The sequence below is a fragment of the Armigeres subalbatus genome, chromosome 3 (assembly GCF_024139115.2).
Source record: "Armigeres subalbatus isolate Guangzhou_Male chromosome 3, GZ_Asu_2, whole genome shotgun sequence".
In the NCBI taxonomy this organism is placed as follows: domain Eukaryota; kingdom Metazoa; phylum Arthropoda; class Insecta; order Diptera; family Culicidae; genus Armigeres; species Armigeres subalbatus.
The window spans coordinates 338080429-338099017 of NC_085141.1; the positions used below are offsets into that span (position 1 = coordinate 338080429).

Consider the following 18589-nt stretch of genomic DNA (forward strand, 5'->3'; position numbering starts at 1 on the left):
AGAATAAAGTCAACCCACCCCGTTTTTCCGTATCCTTAAATAAGAATATTACAGGAACTCTTTGTAGAAGGAACTTTTTCAGATTACAAAGAGAAGATTTCCTCATAGTTCGTGAAGGAGAAATTCCCTAGAATATCTGGGCTGAGGTAAGTAATTCCCCAGGATTCTCGGAGGATGGATACTTCTAAATTCCTGAAGAAGAAATTCCTCGTAAGTTCGGCAAGAGGGGTTCCCCAAATTTCGTGTAAGAGTAACTGCCTTGGACTTTTTGATGGTCACTTCCCCAAAATTCTTAAATAAGCATTCCGGAGATTTTTTTTGTAGACAGGATTCGTGAAGGAGGAATTTCTTAATATTTCTGAAGAATATATCCTCAATAAATCCTAAAGCAAGAATAATCTTCAGTTCTTGTAGAACAACTGCCCAGAATTCATGAAAAAGAATTACCTACAGAATATGTACTCTAAAAATTCGAGAAAAAGAACTCCTGGAGAAAAAAATCTGTAGATGGGGGAACCCAGAAGGCTTGAAAAATCAATTCCCCAGAATGCATGGAGCAGGAATAATCTAGAATTCACGAGAAAGAATTTTCAAAATTCTCCAGAATCTTTGGAGAAAGACATATCCATAATTTCTGAAGGGGTATATCCTCAGAACTCTTAGATTTATTGAAGAATTCTGAAGAATTCCAGAATTCTGACAGAAAGAATTTTCCAGGATAGGTTTCCAAAAATAATACCAATAGGATTTCTTGAGTTGGATCCAGTTATGTTGAAAAATTACCGATAATATTTTTGGCTCTTTCGTGTGTGAAAAATGATACATTTTGATTGTGGAAAGGGGTCGGGGTTCTGAATTTCGTTTGATGAACCAACTAAGAATAAGGTATGTTTCTGCCCAGCTTTGTACACCACGTTGTTCAAATACAATGATCGAAAATCTTTTTATTTTCTCAGTTTAATTCTAGCAAGTAAAATAATCAGCGCAAGGGACCGTTTTCCGAATAATTGAAATATTTGGCAAAAACTTGTCCCATTCAATGTAATGCAGTCGATGTTTTTTTTTTTAAACTAATCTTTTCAAATAATCTAGTCATACACATTTCAAAATTGGTAGAGTCTTATTTTTACTTCAAAGCATAGACAAACTTGATTTTGGTTTTCTTGAATGTTTGGGATGTCGTTAATAGGATCCACATCTCCAGCACCTGTGATGCCTGAATTCTAACAATTTGCAAATTAAATTGTCTTCGATTGCTTACTGAAAGTCGATGAATCGTCTGCATTTTCCAAAAACGCTCAAGAAATTCCGGATTGGAAGGCATTATTCGTTAGTTCCTTGCATATCGAGTAAGAAAAAAATATGTATTTACTGCATGTTCTTTTTATGTTCATGTTCTTTAATCTTTCAAATGTATTGAAACGTTCCGTTCTGTTTTGTTTAAGCTAACGGCTTAAGCGCCACCTTTAGAGAAAGGACCGTTATCTCTGTAGAAATATCCCGGCATGAGACTGCCTCCTCAGGGCAGGCCAACAGTATTTATTGCAGAACTAATATTCCACTTCGACCCAAACGTTTAACCGAACCCAATATTTTGTTAAAGCACACCGCGTTGAAAATTAATACGCTCCAAAACCAAATGGCAGTAAAACAATCCGAATAAAAGATTCAAGCAACTTCGATTTAAATTTAAAAACATCAACGACCGAAATCGGGTAGAGCTTTCCCAAACTCGAAGTAATTTATTTATTCCATAATTTATGAAATCGGTCTCTAAGCGATAGTCGTTGAATTTAAAAAGTTTTACAAAATTCTATTTCGATTCACTGTTTCGATTCTAATTTATTAGCCTAGGCAACCCTAGCGGCTATGTGACGTCACGTGAAGCTTTTTAATTAGTACAGAGTAACCTAAATTGATTCACTCGCCCTACATATACATCAAACCTGCATCCGTCTAGGCGATGCTCCAACGGCGGTTGGGTATAGGCGTCGTTCTAGCGTCGACAATTCTTCGACGAGCTTTTTCTTGCGTCCGACAATCCAAATCCGAAATACCCGCGTTCAAAATCTGCAACTCGTGTGTGAGCTTTTTCTTCGGGGTATATGCGTCCCCGGGCTTCGGTGGAGTGAAAGCTTTATGTAGCGTCGCTCTAGGCTCACAGCTTGACGGAACGAGTCACGTGGTGAATAAGTATGACCACCACCGTTGAACGGATTCCAATTGGACCAACGAGTGTGGAAAATGCCACCCACAATTAGAACTTGTCCGTCGGAGAATAGACTGGTCCAAATCGCCACCGCGTGGCTCGTATGATGACGACTCAGCGCCAATTCACGCTTGGATTATCGGAAAAACCGGACCAACCCGGATAAACCGCCCACGTTGTTGGGCCTGACTATGCCTAAACAACGTATTATAAACTTTACTTCACTTTTATCCACCGAAAACACACTAAAGCTTACCTGACTAATATGTCCTTCCAATTTCCGATCAATTTATTTCAATTTTTATTCTAACGAACTTTTCAAATTCAGCTATTAAAAGATATTCATCATTATTTATGCTAAAGTTAATGAAAATCGCGGAAACTTACTTCGAATTTAGTTAAATCAAATCACGAAACTTTTTTTCAAAATGGCGTTGAAGAATAAACTTTCACTTGGAAAATATAGTGTTTTCACTAGCACGAACTCCACCAGAAAGAAAGCACGAACGCGAATCGAAATGGCTCGAACCTAAAATTTAGACGCAATTACTACCCAATGGTGTACAATGGGCTCTATACCTCTTTTACCATTGGTCAGTTCTGGAGAGTGAGAGATTTTCTAAATTTTCTTTTGATTTCCATTTTCAAATAGTTCGGCTAATCGAAGGTCAGTGGAAATTTACTACTGCGCAATTGACAAATTTCACTGCAGTCGCCTTTAATTAGGTGACTGATCAGGTTTTCGAAAGTTTGCTTAAAACATTCATACCGAAATATTTCGTCATAGAGTACGTGACATTCAGAGGGCAGCACAATTCTAATATAAATAAGCTTTGATCGGTTATTGATAAATCCGAAATCAATTACACTGCAAAATGTGTTGTTGAATTTTAGTTATTTTAGTTTAGTATTGACGGAACCGATTGAAATCTTACAGTGTAAGGGTTTGAACGGAGGGAGATTATCCTCAAAAACCAGCTCCAGGCTACGGCTCTAAAATTATTTCAACGGCGCGCCCAGAATTAACCGGTGGCGCGATCACAAATGGTGGCGGTGGCGGTGCTTAAAATTCGTCGACAGCCGCGGTATGACGGCGCACAGCTCTACTTTCATAAGGTTTGTGCAATGGAGGGTCGACTTATTTTGATACTTTTACCACTGTTTCTTCACATACAGCCTGTTCTCGAATACCTTAGGAGTTTTTCGAAGTTTGGCCTTCATAATGACCCAACATTTTTCAATTGGACGTCTTCTTCTTCTTCTTCTTCTTCTTGACATTACATCCCCACACTGGGACATAGCCGCCTCGCAGCTTAGTGTTCATTAAGCACTTCCACAGTTATTAACTGCGAGGTTTCTAAGCCAAGCTACCATTTTTGCATTCGTATATCATGAGGCTAACACGATGATACTCTAATGCCCAGGGAAGTCGAGACAATTTCCAATTCGAAAACTGCCTAGACCGGCACCTGGAATCAAACCCAGCCACCCTCAGCATGGTCTTGCTTTGTAGCCGCGCGTCTTACCGCACGGCTAAGGAGGCCCCCAATTGGACGTAGTTCGGCCGAGTTCGGTGGACGGTGGGTTTAAGTATTTTGGTACAAAAACAACATTGCTATCTCTGTACTATCCTTGATTTTATAGTTGACGAGATTCTACCGAGCTAAATCTAACACATTTATGCGTAGGCTACGCAGCGTAGCTAAAATCATAGGGAGCTAGTTCCCAGGCCCCCTGCAGTTCCGCCAATGGATATTTTTCAGAAACATGCCAGTTTTTTATATTGTCAGATACAGGCTACATAGAGTCAGGTCTAGAACTTCCTGACGATTAGAATTTAGATAAGTAGGATTCCCATCAGCGTTACAATTAAAAATATTTGAAGAAAGTAACTGGTAGGATCGTTTGGCCGAAACACATTCGACCGAAAGCCATTTGACCGACTACCACTAAACCGAACAAACCATTAGGCCGCAACCCATCTGGCCGAAAGTAATGTGGCCGAAAAAGTCATTTGGCCGAAAAGGTCATTTGGCGAAAAGGTCATTTCGTCGAATAGAACATTTGGCCGAAAAGGACATTTGGCCGAATAGAACGGTATTTTGCCAAACGAAAAATAGAGGGTACTTCAATGAATGCCAAAGATCGAAGAAGTACCTCTCAAGAAAAAGATTGAGAACCGCTACTGTAGAGGTACCGTCGTGCGGGGCTTCTTTTGACAAATTGGGAGCTACTTTGGACATTTTGAAACAAGCGTTATTGTAGTATATATATATGAACCAGTTTGAATGAAAATTCCATTTGTTCAAAAATGATAACAAAGAACTCGAAAATAAATAAAAATAATTAAATAAAGAAAATATAGATAATAATCAATAAAACTGCTCATCTGCATACGAACCTAAAACTTTTGAGCTAAATTTGGTTCAACTGCATACGATTCTCAAACTGAAAATAAACAAACGGATAATGACATACGACGCCCACATCACTAACGGTACATGTTCTTGAAGTATAAAAGCGCATGCATAACAGTGAACTGGTCACTTTTTCGACGGACGCGGAACAAGGAGCTACCGCTCCGCTCTATTTAGTAGAGCGTGGGAGCCGACGTAAGGACCAGCTCCGCTTCGATCCGAGTAAGCGGGTGGAACCGCTCCTGGTAATCGAAGCGTGGGGCCGACGTAAGGACCAGCTCCGCTTCGATCCGGGTAAGCGGGTAGCACCGCCCCCGGCAATCGAAGCGTGGGAGCCAACTCGAGGATCAGCTTCGCTTCGAGTAAAATTGAAGTGTAGGAGCCGCGCCGACGTTTCGACGCGAGAAGGCGGTAGCAGACCTAAGTGTATAATGGGCAGATTACGACAATGGCGTGGACGGTAGAATCAGAATCTACTCGGTAAGTAAAATATATTCCGACAAAGTGGAATATAAGTTTATTAAGTAGACTCCGATGGAGAAGGCGGAAGTCGAAAAGACCCCGATGGAAAAGGCGGTGGTCATAGATGAATATGAGGCCCCGATGGAAAAGGCGGTGGCTGCATGAATAAAGGACCCCGATAGAAAAGGCGGTGGTCAATAATTTGTGGGACCCCGATGGAAAAGGCGGTGGTCACAGATGAATATGAGGTCCCGTTGGAAAAGGCGGTGGCCAATAGTTGTTGAATCCCAATGGAAAAGGAGGAGGTCACAGATTAATATGAGGCCCCGAAGGAAAAGAAGGCTGAATGATTAAGGGACACCATTGGAAAAAGCGACGGTTAATAGAATGTGGGACGCCGATTGAAAAGACGGTGGTCAAAATCGTACTTCGATGGAAAAACGGGGCTTCGATATTTGAAACTCAGGTGGCATAGACAGAGATCGCTTCGGAAAATGGACAAGGTCCAATGAATAAGGAAAATACTGGAGGAACACTGACACCACTTTGGAGAGAGGAGGTAGTTCAATGAATAATTCTGATTCGGATGCAAGATTGATGTTGTAGAGCCTGATAAGTTCTATCCATTACTGCATGACCGAAGTCAACTGTGGGCTGGTTGTTTGAGAAGAAATGCTAAAATTTGATATGCGAAGAAGATTATTGATGCAATTTATGATTCGGATGCAAGATTGATGTTTTAGAGCCTGATAAGTTCTATCCATGACTGCATGACCGAAGTCAACTGTGGGCTGGTTTTTGGAGAATAAATGCTAAAATCTGATATGCGAAGAAGATTGTTGATGCAATTTATGATTCGGATGCAAGATTGATGTTTTAGAGGCCGATAAGTTCTATCCTTGACTGCATGACCGAAGTCAACTGTGGGCTGGTTTTTAAAGAAGAAATGCTAAAATTGGATATGCGAAGAAGATTATTGATACAATTTTTGATTCGAATGCAAGAGTTCTATCCATGACTGCAGGACCGAAGTCAACTGTAGGCTGGTTTTTGGATAAGAAATGCTAAAATTGGATATGCGAAGAAAAATATTGATGCAATTTATGATTCGGATGCGGCACGGCAAATGCTGGGTAAAGCGTACCATTGGTACTTCGCGTACCTGAAGGAATAAAATAGACCCCATCTCGCGGTCCTTAGCCTCTTACCCAGCAACTCCTATCCCTACCTCCCCGCGGTGCTGGCCGGGATACGAGCAACCTTAGGGAAGATCGGGTAACCAACCCCGGTGGGAACTATGGTCGTATGCTGACAGGGAAGGGGGGGTTTGCTCCTCTCCGGAGGTGCAAATCTTATTGAGCGTCTGTTCTCCATGTCAGGATCGGCTCACAACAGCGTCTGTTCTCCATGTTAGGGCGGCTGATCATCGTCCGAGTGCCAGCGAGGACTCTAAAGTGAAACTGTGCACCATGGTCCACCGGAAATAAGGAGGAATGGTCCTCCGGAAATTTAGGGGGTTTGGTGTCAGGCCCTGCAAGCCAGCCTTTAAAAATCATAAGCAACGAACAATCAACAAGAGAGTACGGACCGGAACCATCGGCGAAGACCACTGCGACGAAAAGGACTAGCGATTGGAAACTCGGTTCGTGGAACTGCAAATCTCTCAACTTCATCGGGAGCACACGCATACTCGCCGATGTGCTCAAAGACCGTGGATTCGGCATCGTAGCGCTGCAGGAGGTTTGTTGGAAGGGATCAATGGTGCGAACGTTTAGAGGTAATCATACCATCTACCAGAGCTGCGGCAACATGAGCTGGGAACAGCTTTCATAGTGATGGGCGATATGCAAAGGCGCGTGATCGGGTGGTAGCCGATCAATGAAAGAATGTGCAGGTTGAGGATCAAAGGCCGGTTCTTCAACTTCAGCATAATCAACGTCCATAGCCCACACTCCGGAAGCACTGATGATGATAAGGACGCATTCTACGCGCAGCTGGAACGTGAGTACGACAGCTGCCCAAGCCACGACGTCAAAATCATCATAGGAGATTTGAACGCTCAGGTTGGCCAAGAGGAGGAGTTTAGACCGACTATTGGAAAGTTCAGCGCTCACCGGCTGACGAACGAAAACGGCCTACGACTAATTGATTTCGCCGCCTCCAAGAATATGGCCATTCGTAGCACCTACTTCCAACACAGCCTCCCGTATCGGTACACCTGGAGATCACCACTGCAGACAGAATCACAAATCGACCACGTTCTGATTGATGGACGGCACTTCTCCGACATTATCGACGTCAGGACATATCGTGGCGCTAACATCGACTCTGACCACTATCTGGTGATGGTTAAACTGCGCCCAAAACTATCCGTCATCAACAATGTTCGGTACCGACGACCGCCGCGGTACGACCTAGAGCGACTGAAGCAACCTGATGTCGCCACTGCATACGCGCAGCATCTCGAGGCAGCGTTGCCGGAAGAGGTGAGCTCGATGGGGCCCCTCTTGAGGACTGCTGGAGTACAGTTAAAGCAGCCATTAACGACGCAGCGGAGAACAACGTCGGGTATATGGGTCGAAGTCGACGGAACGATTGGTTCGACGAAGAGTGCAGACAGATTCTGGAGGAGAAGGACGCAGCGCGGGCGGTCGCGCTGCAGCAAGGTACCCGGCAGAACGTGGAACGTTATAGACGGAAGCGGAGACAGCAGACCCGCCTTTTGTACAAGAAGAAACGCCGCCTGGAAGAAGCGGAGTGCGAGGAGATGGAACAGCTGTGCCGTTCTCAAGATACACGCAAGTTCTACCAGAAGCTCAACGCATCCCGCAAAGGCTTCGTGCCGCGAGCCGAAATGTGCCGGGATAAGGATGGGAGCATCTTGACGGACGAACGTGTGGTGATCGAAAGGTGGAAGCAGCACTACGAGGAACATCTGAATGGCGCTGAGAGTACAGGCAGTGAAAGTCAAGGCAGCGGAGGAGATGACTACGTCAGTTCAGCGGACGATGGAAGCCAACCAGCCCCCACCTTGAGGGAAGTTAAGGATGCCATTCAACAGCTAAAGACCAATAAAGCAGCTGGTAAGGATGGTATTGGAGCTGAGCTCATCAAGATGGGCCCGGAAAAGCTGGCCACTTGCCTGCACAAACTGATAGTCAGAATCTGGGAAACCGAACAGCTACCGGAGGAGTGGAAGGAAGGGGTTATATGCCCCATCTACAAGAAAGGCGACAAACTGGAGTGTGAGAACTTTCGAGCGATCACCATCCTTAATGCCGCCTACAAAGTGATATCCCAGATCATCTTCCGTCGTCTGTCACCATTAGTGAACGAGTTCGTGGGAAGTTATTAAGCCGGCTTCGTTGACGGCCCCGCGACTACGGACCAGATCTTAACTGTACGGCAAATCCTTGAAAAATGCCGTGAATACCAGGTCCCAACGCACCATCTGTTCGTTGATTTCATACGACATATAGACCGCGTAGAGCTATGGAAAATTATGGACGAGAACAGCTATCCTGGGAAGCTTACCAGACTGATCAAAGCAACGGTGGATGGTGTGCAAAACTGTGTGAAGATTTCGGGCGAACACTCCAGTTCGTTCGAATCGCACCGAGGACTAAGACAAGGTGATGAACTTTCGTGCCTATTGTTCAACATTGCGCTAGAAGGTGTCATGCGGAGAGCCGGGTGTTACCGGCAGTCAATTTATTTGTTTCGCGGATGACATGGACATTGTCGGCCGAACATTTGCAAAGGTGGCAGAACTGTACACCCGCCTGAAACGTGAAGCAACAAAAGTTGGACTGGTGGTGAATGCGTCAAAGACAAAGTACATGCTTGTGGGCGGAACCGAGCGCGACAGGGCCCGCCTGGGAAGCAGTGTTACGATAGACGGGGATACCTTCGAGGTGGTCGAGGAATTCGTCTACCTCGGATCCTTGCTAACGGCTGACAACAACGTTAGTCGTGAAATACGAAGGCGCATCATCTGTGGAAGTCGGGCCTACTACGGGCTCCAGAAGAAACTGCGGTCGAAAAAGATTCGCCACCGCACCAAATGTGTCATGTACAAGACGTTAATAAGACCGGTAGTCCTCTACGGACATGAAACATGGACAATGCTCGAGGAGGACTTGCAAGCACTCGGAGTATTCGAGAGACGGGTGCTTAGGACCATCTTTGGCGGTGTGCAAGAAGACGGTGTGTGGCGGCGAAGAATGAACCATGAGCTCGCCCAACTCTACGGCGAACCCAGTATCCAGAAGGTAGCTAAAGCCGGAAGGGTACGATGGGCAGGACATGTTGCAAGAATGCCGGACAGCAACCCTGCAAAGATGGTGTTCGCTTCCGATCCGGCAGGTACGAGACGGCGTGGAGCGCAGCGAGCGAGATGGGCAGACCAGGTGCAGAACGACTTGGCGAGCGTGGGGCGTATCCGAGGATGGAGAGATGCGGCCTCGAACCGTGCATTGTGGCGTCAAATTGTTGATTCAGTGTTATCTGTTTAGATGTTAACTAAATAAATGAAATGAATGATTCGGATGCAAGATTGATGTTTTAGAGCCTGATAAGTTCTATCCATGACTGCATGACCGAAGTCAACAGTGGGCTGGTTTTCGAGAAGAAATTCTAAAATTTGATATGCGAAGAAGATTATTGATGCAATTTATGATTCGGTTGCAAGATTGATGTTCTGGAGCCAGATAAGTTCTTTCCATGACTGCATGACTGAAGCCAACTGTGGGTTGGTTTTTGGAGAAGAAATGCTAAAATCTGATATGCGAAGAAGATTATTGATGCAATTTTTGATTCGAATGCAATAGTGGTGTTTTAGTGCCTGATAAGTTCTATCCATGACTGCATGACCGAAGTCAAGTGTGGGCAGGTTTTTTGAGAAGAAATGCTAAAATCTGATATGCGAAGAAGATTATTGATGCATTGTCTGTTTCGGATGTAAGATTGATGTTGTAGAGCAAGATAAGTTCTATCCATAACTTCATGACCGAAGTCAACTGGAGACTGGTTTTCTGAGAATAAATGCTTAAATTTGATATGCGAAGAAGATTATTGATGCAATTTATGATTCGGATGCAAGATTGATGTTTTAGAGCCTGATAAGTTTTATGCATGACTGCAGGACTTAAGTCAACTGTGGACTGGTTTTTGGATAAGAAATGCTAAAATTTGATATGCGAAGAAGATTATTAATGCAATTTCGGATTCGAATGCAAGATTGGTGTTTTAGAGCCTGATAAGTCAACTGTGGGCTGGTTTTTGGAGAAGAAACACTAAAATTTGATTATTGATACAATTTATGATTCGGATACAAGATTGATGTTGTAGAGCCTGATAAGCTCTATCCATGATGGCATTAACGAAGTCAACTGCGACGGGTTTTCTGAGAAGAAATGCTAAAATTTGATATGCGAAGAAGATTACGGATGTGATTTTGGATTCGGGTGCAAGATTGATATTGTAGAACCTGATCTAATGCCTGATTTGATATGAACACTACCGTTATTTAAAATTACCATGCTTCGGAGTTATTTAGAATTGACTTCAATGTTTATGATCACTTTATAACAGATATGAAATCTTTAATAAGAGTACAGGAGAGGAGTATTGTAGTATATATATATGGACCAGTTTGAATGAAAATTCCATTTGTTCAAAAATGATAATAAAGAACTCGAAAATAAATAAAAATAATTAAATAAAGAAAATATAGATAATAATCAATAAAACTGCTCATCTGCATACGAACCTAAAACTTTTGAGCTAAATTTGGTTCAACTGCATACGATTCTCAAACTGAAAATAAACAAACGGATAATGACATACGACGCCCACATCACTAACGGTACATGTTCTTGAAGTATAAAAGCGCATGCATAACAGTGAACTGGTCACTTTTTCGACGGACGCGGAACAAGGAGCTACCGCTCCGCTCTATTTAGTAGAGCGTGGGAGCCGACGTAAGGACCAGCTCCGCTTCGATCCGAGTAAGCGGGTGGCACCGCCCTCGGCAATCGAAGCGTGGGAGCCAACGCAAGGATCAGCTCCGCTTCGATCCGGGTAAGCGGGTGGCACCGCCCCCGGCAATCGAAGCGTGGGAGCCAACTCGAGGATCAGCTCCGCTTCGAGTAAAATTGAAGTGTAGGAGCCGCGCCGACGTTTCGACGCGAGAAGGCGGTAGCAGGCCTAAGTGTATAATGGGCAGATTACGACAGTTATTACGTAAATTACTGTCAAATTGCCATTATCACCATTTGGGTGTCTTATTGATAGTTGGATGGCAACTTTCTGTTACAAATTTGGTGTTTTTTTCGTGAATATTTTTCAGAACATCAAAAACACCAATTAGCCCCCGGAATCAAAAGAAGCCCCGCACGACGGTAGCTTCTAAGATGATTATCAGTATTGAATTGAATTACAACATTTCAAGAAAATAAAAAAAAACTCATATGAAATCTCTAAAATACAGACCATGTGTACACATGCGGGCCGAACAAAAAATAGTTTCCCATAGTTGAATACGATGTAAATTTCATTCTCAAAGGATATTTCTGATTGGCATACAAAGACCGGATTTCTCGAGGCATTCAAAGACCGACGGAACAGAGCCTAAATTCGAAATAAAAACTTATTCTGCTATCTAAACTAATGCAATGTTCGTGATTATCAATGCTACAACCTGCTACAACAAGCCACCCTAGAAACATTTTGGTCAGCGTATATCAAATTTTCACTTTACTTCAATAACGACCAGCGACGTACAACATCCTCCGCAAATTCAACACAAATTAAATACGCATTTCATCTTCTTTTCTACAGCCTCCCAATGTCTGCAGATTACGAATCTGGATGTACCGCAGTCGTACACCATTTCGCGCGGAGATGAACCCTCGGATGATCTTGTGATGGACTGCGAATTCGAGCTGGATGAAACCAAATCCAAAGGATTTGTTCTAAAGTGGAAACACAACAACTTGCAGATCTACCAATGGATTCCGGTCACGTCAAAACCGGTTGCCTTCGTAAGTAAAATTATCCCTATTCGTGGTTCAGTGACGTAGTTACATTCGCTTTCCATTGCAGGCATCCTTCAAAGGTCACATCGACCTGGACTACACGGTGTCGGATGACCGACTACAGAAGCATCGTGCCTTAAAGCTTATCAACCCGGCGGCCAACTTCACCGGCAATTACAGCTGCTCGGTACAGACGTTCGAGGAGAACGAAACCAAAATGGCTCACCTGCAAGTCATCGTCCCGGAGGTGGATTTCAATCTGACGTACACTCGGGGGAACAATGGAAGCGTCATTGTGTCCTGTGGAGTGAGTGATATCTTTCCCAAACCGGAACTGGCGTTGTTGTGAGTATAAGCTTTTTAATTTGCATACTGTCCTTGGGCTATAATCACACAGCATCATAATGTGCCTTTTGATGTGATGTTATCATATGGTTAGCGAAACAAAAAGCGTTGCTTTAATTTTTGTCGGTTGTAATAATTTAATTATCCATGTTCTAGCATCGACGAATCTCAAACTAAAGAAGTAGTCCTAAGCGAAGAACAGTTGCAAGGCACGTACGAAGTAACGCTTCAGCATATACTCAGCGATGACTCCAAGGATGCGTCCATCAGCTGTCAGCTATCGATACCGGGAACCAATTATACTAAACGACGCGAAAAGATGTACCATGGTGAGTGCTTACTTCGTATGACGAACTAGTCAAATAATTAATTTCAATTAATTAACTGTGCGTCTACTTCACCACGGATATTTAACAGTCATTTCCTACAATGCTGGGTAACTCGATATTCATAAAGGTGGAGTAAGACTATCGATGGAGCAAACATACATTTTTGGCTTCTCTTTTTATGGAAATTCTGTATTTCCATTAAAATAAAAGACAAAAACGCATGTTTAAAAATCCTTGGAAATGAATAAAAAATCATCTTGCATACTTTACTGAATTAATATCAAATTCAATTTGTCATCCCTTTAGGGTCGGCTCCCCGGACAAACATATCAACCGTGCAAGCCCTACTCTTTGCCCTGGCCGCAGCAGTATTGTCCAGCACGTTCAGATTGTAACGCAAGACTTCCTTTGTTAACGGTTGTATAGCGACAAAGGAGAGCGCCGTTGGTAATCGATGGAATCGAAGCCGAACGGCGCCACACCTTGGAACAGTGTCTTATTAGCTACATTTTCGTATCAATGTTGTTGCCGGAGATTTCAGCACACCAATCAACGATAACTAGAATTAAGAAATCAAACCAAAAAACGACACGCTTTTAAGCCTCTAGCCAAAAGAGAGAAAAAAAATGTTTAAGTTCTGTTTAGCTTTACTTTATTTCAAGTCTTCCACTATTGAATCTGTTATAACGTATGAACCTGTTACTACGTAGGACAAAGATTTATTTAGTTCGCAGAAAAAATCGCACAAGTTACGAAATCACTGTTTTCATTTCTCACTTAACAACCCATGTGCTTTGTTTATCAAATGCAGATGAAGCTTTCAATTGATTAAGATAATTGATGTAAATAGTTAATTTAAATTTACTTTTATTTGATCCTGAACACTTACAAGTTTATTATATGTCAGATAAAAAAGTTTAATAACCAAAAAGTGTACGCCAAATCAAAACAAATATTATTATGGTAGATAATAAACAATTTCGTACGATGATCGAATCAGTAAATGAGCCATTTTTTCTTTGATGACAAATGTATATACTCAAAATATTCAATTTTTTTTCAGAGCATTGAATATATTATTAAAAATATGAAATCGTCATACTGTGACCAACAAAATCAGGCTATGATTGTGCAACGATTATTTGCTGTGTAGGTAGGGATTAAACCCGATTTTGGCGAATTTTCAATTGATTCCATTAAAAAAACATTATTCATGTTCCAGATTAGAATCAATGAACGCTATATAATCTTTAGCTTTTTCTGCTGTCAAATTATTAGCTAGTTGTATAGAAATCTCAAACTACTTATGCTTCTCGTACAATGTCAATGGTTTCGTTAAGATCTGTTCGCCAAAATTGCTTGCATCTAACAGTTTAGTGAATGACCAATTTCGCTTTGAAAATATGAAAATGTCAAATCTCATGTGAATATCAAAAGTCATGTCATGGTCGCGTTCTGTCTGAGAGCTTTTTACCTCTGCTATTTTTATATTTTTAGACAGATTTTCGAACCATCATTTTTATCATGCGCGATACCTTCAAAGATACATAATGTGACGCTTTCTTACCTTCGGCCGACTCGCGAATTGGCATAGTGCAAGACAAAACCGGTCCTGATTTTTCTTATGCTTATATTATGGGCCAAATCAGCATACAAATAGTCAATAATTATTTCCATTTTCGTCTAGCCTCCGAGCCGTTTGATCCCAAATTAGTTCCCTTTTGCGCATTCACTTTTTTTTTAAACATATGTTACTGTATAAATGCTACAGGTTGTACCATCAAAGATTGCAATAGTTTTCAAGGTTATGGTTCGTGTAGTTTCAAGATTTGTGCTCTTTTGATCAAACCTAGATTATAATTACATACTGGAAAATGGTCCTAGGATGTGGTGGGGTTTAACAGTGGGCCCTGTTAAATTCCAATAAAAAGCTGCATGTATCCGCAAATAGGCCCCATCAAAGCGACTGTGTGCTGCTCAAAGTACACAAGCCTAAGTCCTGGTGTCAGGTGCGACACAACCCGAGCAAAGTTTGCAAACAAACTGATAACACCTTTTGATACCCGGTTATCAATTTTGCGAAAACTTAGATTGTTCTCATTGTGATCGAATAAACAGCCAACATAACACAATCGATAACAATAAATTGATGCTCTGAAAACATTTGAATAGCTCACATTGTTACCGTTATGAACAACTTGATAAGTAAACTTGTTATATTAATTTATTTATTCAACATCACATTATGTTATCAAGCAGATATTCTTGTTAAACAGTGATAACGGGCATTTAACGGAGATTTGATAACAAGTTCTGTTATCAACATGATATTTGTAGTTACCACTAATTAGGATGCTTTTTCTCCTATTTTTGTGATATGATGCGTTGAAAATAATGAATTTATTACGAAAAATAATTTTTAACAAATTTTTTGATTTCATATTCCGGATGATACAGATATTTTTGAGTTTAGAACGCTTACCAAACATCTTATTATTTTCCTCAAAATAAAAAAAGTCCAATTTTTTGACTACATCAACGCTAGTCTGATTAAAACAAAATCAACTTCACAACATTTTAAAACTATCACTGATTCCATGGAATCCTTGAGAAGAAATAAAATCGAATAACCGCGAAGCGTTTGCAATGACCCTTGTCATCAGGCGGCCTGCGCCTTTGTAGCACACGTTTAGCTGTTACAGCATCATCGCGTAGGAAAATATGGCGCTCGTATAGATGTCCTATAAACATAAAATAATAATATTACGAGATTGCAATAAAACCAAAACTAATCTACATACGTTTTATCCACTTTACTTTCACTGGGTTCAGTTGTATTTTTCCTGTTTCTCTGTTCACTTCGTGGTTCATGGAGGGCATATTCTCAGAAGACCACATATCGCTTTTCTTTGGACGGCCGGAAGGATTGTTTGATGGGCGCCCTGTTACTGAGCGTCCTACCAAACCATCTGGGAATAACTTCCCCAGGAGGAACTTCAGGAACAAATAGTCGCTGTCACCAGCTTTATGGGACAATCGTATTAAAGCTTCACAATCCAGAAACCCCTCTTCCTCCTCTTTAAATGGCTTCTCTGGCGTCGGTAGAAGTTTCGATGTTAGAGAATCTAACAGCTTCGAGTTTTGAGCTTTTAGCTGAGCGTTCTCTAAAAGCAATGCATCCCTCTCGCCGCAAAGATTCCATCGAAGCTTTATGTTTCTCAACCTCGTCAGATTTTCCACAAGAGCAACCTAAATAAAAGACAAACAAATAAATTAATAGATGAACTGTTTTTGAATTGGAAACAAAAATTATCTGATTGAGCATCCATCACAACTACACCCGGTGACGATGCGCATAGTTAATTGGCAATCTCGTTCAGGAGCTCAATACGTACGCTTTTGATCGTATTACCATCAACATTAATATCAGAGACCGACGGAACTGTCTCCCAATCCTGCAGCAACTGCTCAATAGATCGTCGGCGGCCATAGGTATGCAATAGTGGCCCCAGAGTTGGTAGGGGAACTGGGGGTAGGACGCCCACGTTAAGGAAAATGCCATTTTTATCAATGAAAACCACCATTTCAGCCAGTTTTCATCAGCGCATACTGAAGAACAGCATATCTGCGACTGACTACCGGTAACAGATATCTAATTGTCCATTTTATTGCACAGAAATTTGATTTTTAAAAAGCACCCGAAAAAAAAATGATTTTGAAACCATGCGGGGTGAGATGCGCCAGTGGATGGGTTAAAACGCGCATGTGCTTATCGTACTGATTTTCATTTTAATTGCCTACATTAAGGCAATTAACCGAATGTTTCAGCTGTTTCGGTCATACGAAATGAGCATGGGCGTAATGCCCCACACCGACCTCAGAAGTTTGAAGGCCCATAAAATCGTTTTAAAACCATTTTGACGACGATTTCGTGTGGAACATTAAGAACACGAGTAAGCAGCATGGCTCATGGCTCAATTATTAATTTATCAATGTATAACAGCGACAGAAAGACTAAATTCCACCGAGCTAGAATTGCATCAAAACACGCAAAAATCGTTTTTTCGAGTTTTTCATGTATAACTAGAGAAAAATCATGAAATATATGTATCCAATGGCAATATTTTTCATTGCTTTATCGTATAGACTATTGAAAATAATCAAAATGGGGATATTTAACCTTATTCAGGGGTGGCGCGTTTTAACCCCTATGGGCGTGCTACCCCCAGTTCCCCTACAACCGATGTTTGCTGACTCATTTCAACATCAACGTCTTCGGAATTGGAATAGAAATCAAAGTTTTGCTCCGAGAGCGTGATCATTTGTGCACCGGAAGGTCCAGGTGGAAGGTCAATTGACTCCTTCGTTTTGTTGCTATATGTTGAAAATTTTAAATAAAACTGTATTAAGGTACACCGGGGCAAGTTGAAATGCGGGGTAAGTTGAAACGGAAGCTGTAATTTAGATAGTAAATGACCAAAGGCTCTGATTATTTTTTTTCAACAAGCTACTCCCCTAAACGCACCTTCTGACTGCCATTCCCGGAATATTGCAGCTGTCAAAAGCTATCCCTGCCATTGCTTATTTTTCGCCCATTGCAAAATCCAAACCAACTATTTGACGTGCCAATGAAACAGGTCTCAAACCGATGTTTGAAAGAGTTTTTTCATCAAATTCTCATGGTAGGTAATCATTCAATAAAAAATAAATCGATGAAATCCCGTTTTATTTTTTTGTATTTTGGTTGTTTGATATTGCTCCGCATGTTCAACTCAACGGGGCAAATAGAAATGCGTGGTGCGGGGCAAGTTGAAACAACGATCCAGAACGTCACTCTCGCAATAAAAAGTAATACTTTTTTCCCCCGAAATCAAGATGGTCCGTAAATACATACATTATGAAAACATAAATTTAAAAAAACATGCAAACTTCTGGAAAAAAATGAATAAATTTCCGCCCAAGATGAATACACCACTAGGTGTTCAGCCATCTTGGATTTTAGTATGGGAGAGCCAGCGGGTTTGTTTTAGTTTTGAAAATGTATTTTTCATAGAATACACTTGATACATCTTGATCTCCACTAGAATGAAAAGGATTCATGTTTAAACTGCACTTTTGAGATTCTTAATCTTCTGAGCACTGACTCTCAGAAAAATAGAACATAGAGTATGAGAACCTTTCGTTAACTTCATCTTTAACATCCCCAGTTGCCTATTTCTCCAGTCGCAGAGTTTGTTAGAGATACGCTGGTTTATTAATGTGCATTTATGAATAAGCCACAACCGAATTAATCCCGTGCACAATATACAAGTGAACCAAATAATGAACCATCCTGAATAGTAATCCGAGTGGTCACCAGTAGGAGGAAATCAATTTGATAAATTTTCAGCGTAGTGCGTTCTCCAGAATTTGATCTCTGAAAATACGCTAGTGACTTAGTTGTGCACTGTCCTTATATTTTTCAAACCTGTTTTACATGGAGAAATATAAAAAAAAAATCTAATAAATTAAAAAAAAATGCTATCTTTCGGCAAAATAGCATAATATTCTTTATCTGTATATATTGCTGTGGGACAATTAAATGTTTATTTTTTGTGCAAAAGAGTATCAAAATCTGGAATGTGACTTTTAGGCGAGTAAATATCAAGATGAGACAACAAAAGTGGGATTTGTGTTCAAATTTCTAGAACAAAGCCTACTATTTTTTCAGTTTTTCTTAAACAGTAAACAATTTTAGCCCGGATAAAAAATATCATTAAAATATCATAAATTTTATTGTTACAACACCAT

General features: G+C 41.3%; 1 protein-coding gene and 1 pseudogene across 5 annotated transcripts in view; one reads left to right on the forward strand and one right to left on the reverse strand.

Moving 5' to 3' along the window:
• Window positions 1-13795, forward strand: part of LOC134225815 (uncharacterized) — a 70536-nt gene extending 56741 nt beyond the window's left edge. For all 5 annotated transcript variants that reach the window (XM_062706181.1, XM_062706180.1, XM_062706182.1 and 2 more), the window contains exons 3-6: window positions 11929-12131; window positions 12193-12470; window positions 12627-12799; window positions 13106-13795. In XM_062706181.1, the coding sequence (XP_062562165.1) occupies window positions 11929-12131; window positions 12193-12470; window positions 12627-12799; window positions 13106-13194 (743 nt within the window). In that variant the 3' untranslated portion in view covers window positions 13195-13795. The remainder of the gene's footprint in view (window positions 1-11928; window positions 12132-12192; window positions 12471-12626; window positions 12800-13105) is intronic.
• A 1571-nt stretch (window positions 13796-15366) lies between these two features.
• Window positions 15367-16289, reverse strand: LOC134222767 (uncharacterized; annotated as a pseudogene).
• Between the last annotated feature and the right edge of the window lie 2300 nt (window positions 16290-18589).